The 13,416-nt window shown below is 39.0% G+C and overlaps 1 protein-coding gene across 3 annotated transcripts in view; it reads left to right on the top strand.

Moving 5' to 3' along the window:
• The window catches only part of Ccdc171 (coiled-coil domain containing 171), a 378,010-nt gene that overhangs the window by 56,957 nt on the left and 307,637 nt on the right, over positions 1 to 13,416 (top strand). For all 3 annotated transcript variants that reach the window (XM_087904896.1, XM_087904894.1, XM_087904895.1), the window contains one exon: positions 2,568 to 2,714. In XM_087904896.1, the coding sequence (XP_087761022.1) occupies positions 2,568 to 2,714 (147 nt within the window). The remainder of the gene's footprint in view (positions 1 to 2,567; positions 2,715 to 13,416) is intronic.

Raw genomic sequence — 13,416 nt, 5'->3', positions numbered from 1 at the left:
AAGGAAAAGAAAGCAATGTGAATGAGATATTTGACACCATGGAAAAGGAATTTAGCAAGGAAACTGAGATTCTGACAAAAAAAAAAAAGGTGGAAGACTGAATAAACCTAGTAACATACATTTAAAAGATTATTTTATCATTCAGTGAAGTTTTTAATTTCTAATATTTCTGATTTTTTTTCCTCTCCAAAATCTCAATTTTCAGACGGATATGGAGCTCATTTGGTAGAGTGTTTGTCTAGCATGCACAAAGACCTGGGTTTGGCACCCCCACCTGATCCCAGCATCACATAGAAGGGAGCACGTGGTGCATTCTCATAATCCCAGAACTCAGGAGTAGATTAGATCAAGTAAAAGATAAAATATCAGGGGCTGAACACAGATTCCAGGGAACCTAGCTCCCTCTTCTGGCCCCCACAGGCACTGCATGCACATGGTGCGCAGGTGTACATGCAGGCAAAATGTGCATGCAATACAATAAATAATACAGTACAAATAAAGGTTAAAAAGTTCAGGAAAATACAATATGTTATATGGAACTATAAAGAGGTCTTCTCTTGGAGTGGGAGAGGGAACCAGTTTGAGGGCAAGAGAAGGCACTGGATGTTGGTGATGGTCAAAGTCCATGAAAACCTGTGAAACCCATCATTTGGCACAATGAATGTATGCTAATAAAAGGGCACAAAACTCAAAAGGTGGCTTTGAGTTAATGTTCTTGTCAGTAACTGCTTGAAGAAGTGGTACTGATGCAGGTAATGGTAGTTTTATATTTATATAGTGCTTAATGTTCTTAAAGCTGTTTTTACATGTGAAAGGTATCTTCCAAACGGTTTTCAGTAGTAAATTATACTTGGATTCTGATAATGTTTTATGAGTGACCAGGAATTTTTAGAAGTGTGTTTATGTTTGTATGGAAAGTGATGTTACAGGGAGTAGCTTTGGAGGCCCTTGTGGATGGATCCCTTGTTTGTGTCCCCTTCCGTTTGTTTCCCCTCAACTGCATTTTCCCCAGGATTTGAAACAACATATAAGAAGGTGGAGATATCAGGACTTTGTTGAGTCCCTTTAAGGGAAAATGCCCTACCTCTGGCCCTGGGTGGACACATGCTGTTTTGATCTGTTGCAAACATTGAAACATTAGATCCATTTTCTCCTTCCTTAAGTGGTAATATAGGTGGTCCTGCCAATCACCTGTCTGGGACCCACCCAACAGGAAAACTTATTCACCTGAAGTTATGCTGGGGAGATGGGAAGAATAATTTGAGTTCTAACTCAAAAAAGGCATAGTTTTCCTTCTTTCTATCTCCTTTTCTTTAGGCTAATGATGGAAAGCCTAAGCATGCTCCCCCATCCTCTGGGGTTTGTCACTGTTCCTTTGAAGCTCCTAGTCCCCTTCCACCATGCAGCTGCTTGCCAGTCTGCACTGCTGGAAACGATGGCTTTCTTGGACCCTAACTCAAAAAAGGAATGGCTTTTTTTTTCCTTCTGTATCTCTGCTTTCCCAGCAGCCGCTGCCCTGTTGTTTTCTCAAACTCTAATAAAATGTCCTTGAGCTTCTGAGTCTCTTTTTAAATGATTTTATTAAGGAAAATTAAAATGAAAAAAAAAAACCAAAAAAGGGAACTTGGATTTGCTAGGTAACAGTGGTACTTAACAGTCTTTGATAGAGAACTGTAATTGAAATTATGTACCTAGGTTCTGTTTCAAGTGACCAGGGATTCTTGGAAGCCCCCCCCCTCCCACTCTGTGTGTTCATGTATGTTGGTGGAGAAAGAGGGATCTTTTAAAGCAGTGTTTCTCAACTTCGCTAACGCTACAACCCTTTAATACAGTTCCTCATGTTGTAGTAACCCCCAACCATGAAATTATTTCATTGCTACTTCATAACTATAATTTTGATATTGTTATGAATCATAATGTAAATATTTCTGTTGTTTTTGTAGTCTTAGGTAACCCTTGTGAAAGGGTTGTTTGCGCCAAAGGGGTCGCAACCCACAAGTTGAGAACCACTGTTTTAAAGCCTTGCAGTGAGAATGAGGATCCTAGATTATTTTAGTTATTTTGAAAATTGAAGAGGAAATGAAACAGAGCCATCTAGTGGTTATAATGTTAAGAGCACTAAGCAACAGTTAAGTACTATGAGCTCACATTAATGTCTCTCAAGGGTCATTATTAACTGTTGAAGCTAATCAGCTCTTATCACAAAGGGACATATCCATTTGTCTTCCTAAGTACCTATGCATGCTAATGACAGGAGAAAGGATATGTGACAGCTGAACTACAACATTTTTTGCAAATACCCCAGAGGTCATTTGAACTAGTATAACATTTTAATGTCCTATACATAACTTTAGCTGTTGTATTTACTGATCATCCTTATTAAATTATAAAAGTCACACGTACATTCTGAAACACTGTGAAAAAAGGTCAAAGCGTCTCCTGCCTCTACAGGTTAACCTGCTGTTTGTTATAACTGACACACGGATTTTCCTCAGTGCTGTCTGTATGATGACTTTTAGTTATTAATGGCTTATAAGCTGTTGATTCAAAAGTGAATTATTTTCCAGGAGCAAGATAATGCTGTGCAAAATATGCAGAAAAAGGTGGAACAATTAGAAGCAGAACACATGGACTGCTCTGACCTTCTGCGGAGACAAACGAGTGAGCTTGAATTTAGCACTCAAAGGGAAGAACGCCTGAGAAAAGAATTTGAGGTATGGCTTATCAGTTTTTATAGCGGCTACTTGGTATTCATGCACTGACTTTAGGGTTAGAGGACATTGTAAGTCAGGAAAAATGGGGACAACTTCTATCGTATAGTTGACTTCTTTGAAATTTTTTAAAAAATTTATTATGTATACAGTAGTCTGTCTGCATGCCAAAACAGGGCACAAGATTAAGTTATAGATGGTTGTGAGCCACCATGTGATTGCTGGGAATTTAGCTCAGTACCTTTGGAAGTTCAGCCAGTGCTCTTAACCTCTGAGCCATCTCTCCAGCCCTTTTATTTCTTTTTATTGTTTTTTATTGAGCTTTAAGTTTTTCTCTGCTCCCCATGCTTCCAATTTGCTCAGGAGATCTTGTCTTTTTCTACTTTCTACTTCCTATGTAGATTAGATCTATGTAAGTCTCTCTTAGTGTCCTCATTGTTGTCTAAGTTCTCTGGAATTATGGTTTGTAGGCTGGTTTTCTTTTCTTTGTGTTTAAAAACCACCTATGAATGAGTTCATGTGATAATTGGTTTTCTGTGTCTGGGTTACCTCACTCAAAATAATGTTCTCTAACTCTATCCATTTTTCTGCGAAATTCAAGATGTCATAATGTTTTTCTGCTGTGTAGTACTCCATTGTGTAAATGTACCACATTTTCCTTATCCATTCTTCAGTTTGGGGGCATTTAGGTTGTTTCCTGGTTCTGGCTATGACAAACAAAGCTGCTATGAACATAGTTGAACACATGTCCTTGTGGCACGATTGAGCATCCTTTGGATATATACCCAAAAGTGGCATTACTGGGTCTTGAGGAAGGTTGTTCCTAATTTTCTGAGAAATCGCCACACTGACATCCAAAGGGGTTGTACCAGCTTGCATTCCCATTGGCAATGCAGAAGTGTTCCCTTTACCCCACAACCTCTCCAGCATAAGTTGTCATCAGTGTTTTTGATCTTGGCCATTCTTACAGATGTAAGATGGAATCTCAGAGTTGTTTTGATTTGCATTTCTCTAATGACTAAGGATGTTGAACATTTTCTTAAGTGACTTTCAGTCATTTTAGATTCCTCTGGTGAGAGTTCTCTGTTTAGGTCTGTACTCTTTTTTTTTTTAAATTGGATTATGAGTTCTTTGTATATTTTGGAGATCAGATCTCTGTCTGATGTGGGGTTGGTGAAGATCTTTTCCCATTCTGTAGTCTCTCATTTTGTCTTGTTGACCGTGTCCTTTGCTTTACAGAAGCTTTTCAGTTTCAGGAGGTCCCATTTATTAATTGTTTATCTTAGTGTCTGTGCTGCTGGGGTTATATTTAGGAAGGCCAATGCGTTCAAGTGTACTTTCCACTTTCTCTTCTATAAGGCTTAGTGTAGCTGGCTTTATGTTGAGGTCTTTGATCCATTTGGACTTGAGTTTGGTGCATGGTGATAGATATGGGTCTATTTTCATTCTTCTACATGTTGATATCCAGTTATGCCAGCATCACTTGTTAAATATGCTTTCTTTTTTCCATTTGATATTTTTTGCTTCTTTGTCAAAATGTTCAAAGATTTGTGGATTGATATCCGGGTCTTCTATTCAGTTCCATCGTTGAAAATTTTTATATCCTAGTAAATTACTCTTTATTTCACACTAATTAAAAAATCTAGTCATTAAATTTTTTTATTTATTTACTTATTAGTGTGTGTGTGTGTGTGTGTGTGTGTGTGTGTAGTTGCATGCTTGCTGTGACACATGTATGGCTATCAGAAGACAACTTGCAGGGGGTTAGTTCTCTTCTTCCATCATCTGGGCTCTGGGGCATCAGACTCAGGTTGTCAGGCTTGGCAGCAAGCACCTTTGCCTGCTGAGCTCCCTCACACCTGTTATATTTTTAAATTTACCTATTTATTTTAGATATAGGATTTCATGCTCTAAACCAGGCTGACTTAGAACTAATTGTGTAATCAGTAGATCTTGAAATCATGACAGTCCACTTACCTCAGCCTTCTGTGTTTTGAGATTACGGGTGTGTGCAACAGACCCTGCCATCAGTGCTATCAAGATTTTGGCTTGAGCAAATAACTGGCATTTCCATTTACTGAATGGGAGAGTTTAAGACTGGCATGCCTGTTAAATATCTGGGTGGAGAGATCAGGCAGCCAGTTGACTAGGAGGGCTGGGACTTCTGGAAGCTTTACTCTGGGGGATGTGGAAATGCCACACAAGTTTTATTTGGAGATTTCAAATGTTGCAGTCCAGGACTTTGCATTTCTATAATTTCTCTTAAGAGCCAGCTCTTAATTTCTAGGTTGGTTGTTATAAAATGCAAGAAGGAAATGCAGTGTGGTGTCATACTTTGTGTGGTCTTGCCTCTGACTTAAGTCTGCGCATTTCTTTCTTTTTCTTTGCTGTGTATTTCCGTGTCTAGCCTCTGATTAGGTTTCTTCTTCAGCATATGAATCTCCAGTACGTGTGATGGTTAGGAAGGGGCAGTTGTTTGTGGTAGGGCTAGACACATAGAGCTCTAACTTTTCATCTTACTGATTAAAAAATGAGATTTAATTTGTGTATTGTAAGTTTACCCATTTGAAGTGTACAAATTACTGATCTCTGGTATATTCATAACATTGTGCAATTATCACAATTTTATAATGTTTTTACCACCCTGGTGAGAAACTTCATCCTCATTACCATCACTGTCCTATTTCTCTGTCCCTTGCAACTGTTAATCTGCTTCCTAACACAAGCAACTGTTAATCTGCTTCCTTTCCCTGTAGACTTACCTCCTCTAGATAGTTCATGCATGTGCAGTTGCAATAGTTGGTCTTTTGTGGTTGACTTTTTCACTTAGGTTAATGTGTGTAGTGTTTAGACATGCTATAGCATGTATCATTTTTTGTTCCTTCTTATGACTGAATGGTATTTTTTCTTACATACATCTTCTATATGTGTCTGTTAGTTGATGGACATTTGTATTATTTCCACATTTTGGCTAATAGTAACAATGTTGTAATAAACATTCATGTCTAAGTTTTATAAGGGTATGTCATCAATTATCTTTGGTTTATAACTAAGGATGGAATTGCTGGGCATGATATTTGACCTTAGTTATTGACTTGACTGGGTTTTATTGACCTAGGACTGTGAATTGTGTGTTTGTGGGAACTTTTTAAGGGAGGATTGGAACATGGGGCAAGGACTGGGGAAAGAATCTACTCTGAATGGAGTGGTGTCTTAAAATGTCAGGCTGCGTAGGTGAGGAAGGCACATCAGAGAAAGACAGCATCTGGGCCTTCAAGCCCTTTTTCTAAGTGTCTGTGTCTATCACTTCTGTGGCACGCTGACCGCACACTCCATTTTCTTTGTCCTTTAAACAGGGATTCAAAAAGGCGCCCCTCTAAGGAGCTGGCTGGCTTTCAGCACTGGATCGGGAGTGCTGAGGTGCCTATTCTTTGCCTTCCTAGTGTGTAGGTGGCTATCATAACCGAATTCCTATTGTTTAAGCCAACCCAATAAATTCCTTTTATGGTCTACATGTATCCTGTTGGTTGTGTTCCTCTGGAGAATCCTGGTAATATACCAGATCACATGGTAATTTCCTGGCATTGAGGAGCTGTCAGATTGTTGTGTACTGTTTCATATTCCCAACATCAGCGCATTGACTGCTCCCCTTTCTCCGTATTTCCACTAGCCTAATTAATGCCAGCCAGTCTTTAAAATGAAAAACACCGGGGCTGGAGAGATGGCTCAGAGGGTAAGGGCACTAGCTGCTCTTCCAGAGGTCCCGAGTTCAATTCCCAGCAACCACATGGTGGCTCACAACCATCTGTAATGTAATGAGACCTGGTGCCTTCCTTGCCAGCAGTACATTGTATGCTTAATAAATAAATCTTTTTAAAAAAATGAAAAACACCACAGCAAGTGTAAAATGCTGTTCACTTTCCATGAGGTTAAGTACCATGCTGTGCACTTACAGGTCATTTGTGTATCTTTTTTGGAGAAATATCTGTCCAGTCCCATTTTCCAGTTCTCGAGTGGGCTGTTTGTACCACACTAATAAAAGATGTGTTCACTGGCTTGGCAGTGGTGGTGCACACCTGTAATCTGAGCACTCAGGAGGCAGAGACAGGTGGATCTTTGTGAGTTTGAGGCCAGACTGGTCTATAGAGTGAGTTCCAGGACAGCCAAGTTACACAAAGAAACCCTGTCCAAAAACAAACAAACAATCCAAAAAAAGTTTTAAGTGAGGAAACTGGGTGTGTAATATCTAGGAATTCTCCTTGGAAATATGAAGTATGAACTTTGCAAAGATATAGTTACATGCTTACCAGAAATAATTTTTACATGCTTAAAGAATGTGTTTAAAGAATCAGATTATATTCTAAGTAGCACTTTAAATGTTTTTCATTGTATTAAATATCTTTTCTGGCTAATAAAAGTTGTATGATGATATATTTATTTTATTTTATTTTTCATGGTTTATTTAACTTTATTTTATGTGCATTGGTGTGAAGGTATCAGATCCCCTGAAACTGGATTTTCAGACAGTTGTGAGCTGCCATGTGGGTGCTGGAAATTGAACCTGGGTCCTCTGGAAGAGCAGTCAGTGCTCTTAACCACTGAGCCATCTCTCCAGCCCCCTGTATGATGATATTTTATATACTTTAAAAATACCATGTAGTTATATTTGGCTTGTTGAAAAGGTTGGTATAGAGTCAGTGCTTTGAATATTAGAATAAAACCATTTAGATGTCAATTAGGAGTCTATCAAACCCTGTACTTACCTTTAAAAACATTTTAATTACTTTATAGTTGTGAAACAGCATTAGGTAATAGTGGATTTCTTTTCATTGCTCATTTAATTTAATTATTAATTAATCCTTAAAATGGTTTATTTTATGTGTATGTCTGTTTGTACACATGTATATATGTATACCACATGCACCTTGTGTTCTTGGAGGTCAGAAGTGGGCATTAGATCCCTTGGTACCAGAGTTAGTGATGTTTGTGTGTCACACATGGGTGCTGGGAACTAAACCAGTGTCTTCAACAAGAGCCACACATGCTTTTAACTTCTGAGCTATCTCTCCAGCCCTACATTTATTTAGTTTTCTTAATTTCATTAATTAATTAATTAATTTATTCTTGTGTGTGTATGTGTAGGTGTGCATGTGCTAAAGCACATATGTAGAGGTCAGATGCCAACCTGCAGCAATTGGTTCACTTTTTCTTCCATATATATCCTGGGATTTATACGCTGATCATTATTCTCATCAGCAGAGTCTTTACCTGCTAAGATCTTCTATCAGCCTTATTGCTAATTTTAAGTAAGCCAGTTTTGACTTATTGGGGAAAGAATTTAATGTTTATACTTTAAGGTGTATCTATGAGTAATTATTAATTTTTCCTCCTGTAAAGTATTTAATTGCTGTGATATCAATTGACTTCTGTTAAAGGTCTAAAATTATTTTAAGTTAATTTTGATTTTTTAATTTGCTAAAAATTTGAATTAATTGCTTTTATGTATGTATACATGTATTTCATGTATGTATGCATATGTGTTTTGTTCTCATGTATGTCCATGTACTACATGTTTGTCTGGTACCTGCAGAAGCCACAAGAGGGCCTTGAATTCCCTAGAACTAAAGTTACAGACGATTGTGAATTGCCACATAGATACTAGGAATTGAACCCAGGTCCTGCAGAAGAGCAGCCAGTGCTCTTAACCAGCTAATTTTAGACGGATATACGGCTTTCTTAGTGATGTGGTATAGGTTTTTGTTCCTATAATACAATCCACGGAAGAAGCAACTCCAGGGAGGAGGTATTTATTTGGTCTTAGGGTTTGCTGAGACAGTTCCCCATGGCAGGGGAGCACCGGGAGCTGCTCCTAACTGATGTGGAGTTTGAGGTAGCTTATTGCACGTTGGCAATCAGGAAGGGAGTGGCCTTGGCAGAAAGGGCTGTGGTATACCACACAACACTTCCCTAGAAACCCACTTCCATTAGCAAGATCCTACCTCTTAGAGCTCCCACAGCCTTCCAGGGCAGTGTGACCAGCTGGGAACAATGAATGTCCTCCTCCCTCCCTCCCTCCCTCCTTCCCTTCCTCTCTCCCTTCCTCCCTTCCTCCCTTCCTCCCTCCCTCCCTCCCTCCCTCCCTCCCTCCCTCCCTCCCTCCCTCCCTCCCTCCCTCCCTCCCTCCTTTTCTTTCACATTTATTCACCTCTGTGGGGGTCAGAGAGGGACTTGTCGGAGTCAGTTATGTCCTTCCAGCATGTGGGTTCCAGGGATTGAACACTTTTGCTTATGGAGTCATCTCACTTGCCCCACAGTTTTAATTTTTATTCGATTTGTAAAGACTGGATCATTTACTCATCTGTTAGTTTTGTATTTAGATACCTTTAAATTTTGTTTTATTTTGAAATGAACACATTTATCTGTTTGCCCAGATGATGACATAATGAACAAGAAGTTACATTTCCAGATAAAATTCTTGCTAGTTTTATATTTGACTTTGTAGACCATTACCAATAATTCTAATTATTTAAATAATTGTAAGTTGTTGACCAAGGTTTCTGTCCCACTAGGTCCCACATCTGTTTAGTCTCAAATAAACACACACACAGAGGTCTACATTAATTATAAAACTGGTTGGCCTAGTAGCTCAGCTTCTTATTAACTAATTCTTTTTTTTTTTTGAGACAGGGTTTCACTGTAGTTTTAGAGCCTGTCCTGGAACTAGCTCTTGTAGATCAGGCTGGCCTCAAATTCACAGAGATCCGCCTGCCTCTGTCTCCTGAGTGCTGGAATTAAAGGCGTGAACCACCACCACCCAGTTAATTCTTATATCCTACATCCTAACCCATTATTCTTGTCTGTGTTAGCCACATGGTTAACGTACCTTTCATCAGCAAGGCATTCTCACCCTGCTTCCTCTGCTTCTGGTGACGGCTGCAGACTGACTCTTTCCTCTTTGCAGAATTCTCCTGTTCTCGTCTCCCGACCTCTACTTTCTGCCTGGTTGCTCTGCCTCTACTTCCTGCCTGGCTACTGGCCAATCAGCATTTTATTAAACAAGTACAAGAAACAAATCTTTACAGGGTAAAACCATTGTCCCACAGCAGCAAGTGGTATTTTAAAAGAATTATAGCAAAATCTATGATAAAGAAGAAATTTTCTAATAATTTAATAAAAACATTTTAAATATTAGTAGTATCAAGCTAAAGCATCTAATATAAAGAATAGTTAGCCTAGTAAATGGTTCAAATTTTGGTGAATCTTTAAAGTTAAGTTAACTAATTAATTATTTTTTTGGCAAATATTTTCTAACAGTTACATTGTATGAAGATAGTCTCTTATGTACCTAGGTAAAAAAAATGCTTAGGCATCTGTATACATAACATATTTATAAAATGTGATACCATTGTGTGGTTTTGTCATTATAACATGGATCAATGGTTTCTTAGATTAAAAAAAAACAAACTCCCTGTCCAATTTTACAAATGCGGTGCTATATTTTGTGGAACCAAGGAAAACGTGAACTGGAAAAAGAATATCTGTGGCTTTTGTAAAGCTCTTTATAATAAGGGGAGTTTATTATCATGGGAAATAAGTCTTAATACAATAAAAAAGAGACAAGAGAAGGTGCAAACCTAATTCAGAGAGAACGGAGGAGTCTATTGTGGGTTGCAGCAGAGAGAGACTGTCTGAAAATAAGTGCTGCCTTGCTTCTGTCAGTCATGTGCAGTTCAGGAGCACAGAGGCAGGGGAGGAGCCTTAGAAACTAAATGCCTGATCCTCTTGAGGGAAAAGGGGAAGGCAGATGCCCTTCAGTTTTCCTAATACCCATGAAGGTGACCTCTAAGTCCAGTTTTTTTTTAGAAGCCTTCATGCATTCGTAGGGCATTATTTTTAAGGGCTTGTTTGTACTGATTGCCTACTATAAAGTAGGTAAATGTCAAAGAACTTGGATTGTATGTTCATATGTACAAATATTACACATTTAAACATAATATATCATGTTCCTAATGGATTTTGAAGTTAGAAATAAGTGAAAAATTGTAAAATACTTATTTTGAAGAAAATTTTAAAGATTTTGGTTACATTTGTTTATTTGTTCATCATTTATATGTATGTGTGTGTGTCCTCACATGTTCATGTGCTGTAGTATACATGTAGAGCAGAGGACAGCTAACAGGAATTTGTTCTGTCCTCTGCTTTAGGGTCCTGGGGTCACACTTAGCTGTGTAGTCTTGGCAGCAAACAGAGGCATTTTAGAAGAAGTTAAGGTAGTAATACCACACTAAGCAGAAGCTGTGATCCACAGATTTTAATTTTACAATATTCTCATTTTTATTATCTGATTTCTTGTTACTAGTATCTAAAAGTGTAGTAGGGAGGCTGCTTGTTGGTTACAGGCAACTCAGTAGCTTAGACCTGAAATAATCACACAGAAACCATATTATTTAAATCACTGCTTGGCCCATTAGCTCTAGCTTATTTGCTAACTCTTACATCATAATTTAACCCATCTCCATTAATCTGTGCTTCACCATGCGGTCGTGGCCTACCAGCAAAGTTTCAGCACATCTGTCTCTGGTGGTGGCTCGATGACTTCTCTCTAACTCCGCCTCCTTTCTTCCATCATTCAACTTAGTTTTCCCTGCCTATCTCTTTCTTTTGCCCTATCAGGTCAAGCCAGTTTTCTTTATTAAGTAACCAGTCATATTCACAGCATACAAAGGGAAATCCCACATCATAAAAGTAATAGAAATTTTGTCCACTGAACTGTTTATAAGGTGAGTAAATCTGTTATGTTATTCATTCCTTGCTGAGTAGGAAAATTGGTGTCAAGTGTTTTACTGAGTTATATTTATGTTGGTGTGGGGGGGCACATGCAGAAGTCAGAGGACTTTTTAAAAGAGTTGATTCTTTCCTTCTTCCACATGGGTTCAAGTTCAGGTTATCAGGTTGGTGGCCAGCCCCTTAATCTGTTGACCATCTTGCCAGAGACACAGCAAGGTGAGTGCTGAGAACCCTTGTTGGGTGGGGCTGTAGTGTGAGGATCTGTGTTTGATCCCCGAACCTACGGAAGCATGTACTTGTGACCTCAACACTAGGAAAGCAGACACTTTGGCTCAGTGTCTGTGGGGTCTGCAAATGCCAGGGTTGGCAGAGTAACAGTCCACGTGAGTCAAGAAGGAGCCCCTTTTAGCACAACTCAGTAGCTGGTGTTGGTTCAAACTTCTAGGACCTGACACCAGGCAGTTTACTTCAGTCATGATTAAGTACATTACAACTTTGGAAAAAAGTTTCCCGATGACAGTTACCACAGTGAAGCTCAAGGTGTGGCCATATTGAAACTCTTTTGCAAAGTATGTGTGACCTCCTCCATAAAAATAGATTCTGTAACTTAAGGACCTAGGGAAAGATCCGGTGTGCTGTAGGTCATCATAGAGGTCACCAAGCTGTCGTGCACATATGACATCTCCCCTAAGGATGATTCTATTGCCTGAGAAACAATGCTCAAGATAAAGGTCTAGGAGGAAGAACTTGGGATAAACATAATAGTCTGGGGACTTAGGTTATTAATTTTCTACTCCCAGTTTTCTAGATGAAAAACAGGTGTATATCTCGTCCCTGCATGCTCAGCATTCCTGGTTCCCTAGTGCTTACCCGTGAGCACAGAACCTCATGACAGGTGTATATCTCGTCCCTGCATGCTCAGCATTCCTGGTTCCCTACTGCTTACCCGTGAGCACGGAACCTCATGCTCTCTGCAGCGGCCCAGCCAGCCCAGCCTAATTGTCAAGTCCCACGACAGTGAAAGACCGTACTTTAAAAAAGAAGGGGACAGACCTGAAGAACGATGGTCAGAGTTGACCTCTGGCCTCCTCATGCATGCCTATATACATATCTGTGTACATGTATACACATGTGTATATAATATACATATATATGTATATATATCTCCCATGAAAACTCTCTCTCTCTCTCTCTCTCTCTCTCTCTCTCTCTCTCTCTCTCTCTCACACACACACACACACACACACACCTACCTCTAAGTGCTAGAGATAGATATGAATGAAATGCTTGTTGTGCAAACTGAGAAACCCATAAAAAACCAGGTGTGTCTGTGGTTCATGCATACTTGTTGTCCAGGAACTGGGGAGACAGACAGGAGGGTCCCTGAGACTTGTTGGCCATCCACCCTAATTGAATGGGCAAACCATAGGTCCCAGTGAGAGATTCTATTTGAAAAAATGAAACAAGGTGGGTGGCTCCTAAGGAATAGCACCAAAGATTATCCTCTGGCCTCTACATACATGTTCATATACCTGTGTACACGTGTATCCCCACATATGTACGCTCCTACACAAATATGCATTTACATGTGTATACTTGCACATAAACATGTACACAAAAGAGTCCACATTGATGGTCAGACTAATTAATACTACCTTTAAGATAGTTGACAGTAAAGTAATTTATCAAGGATAATAAATAGTAAAGAACTCATTCTTAGTTGTGTCCCCACAATATATGGCTCTGGGTAGATGGTGTGGTATAGTACTTCTATCTTTAAAATAACTGGAAATGTTGACTCTTGGAAGATCTTTTTTTGATAGTGAAAATAACTTGGAGATCTTTGGGTGTTTGCTTTTTATAAGTTCTTGCATTTTGTATTTTGTATTAAGTATTAATACAAAATACTTGTATTAAG

The sequence above is a fragment of the Myodes glareolus genome, chromosome 3 (genome assembly GCF_982192425.1).
Source record: "Myodes glareolus chromosome 3, mMyoGla1.1, whole genome shotgun sequence".
Classification (NCBI taxonomy): Eukaryota; Metazoa; Chordata; class Mammalia; order Rodentia; family Cricetidae; genus Myodes; species Myodes glareolus.
The sequence above is the reverse complement of the archived record's forward strand: the minus strand, read 5'-3'. Positions and strand labels throughout refer to the sequence as shown.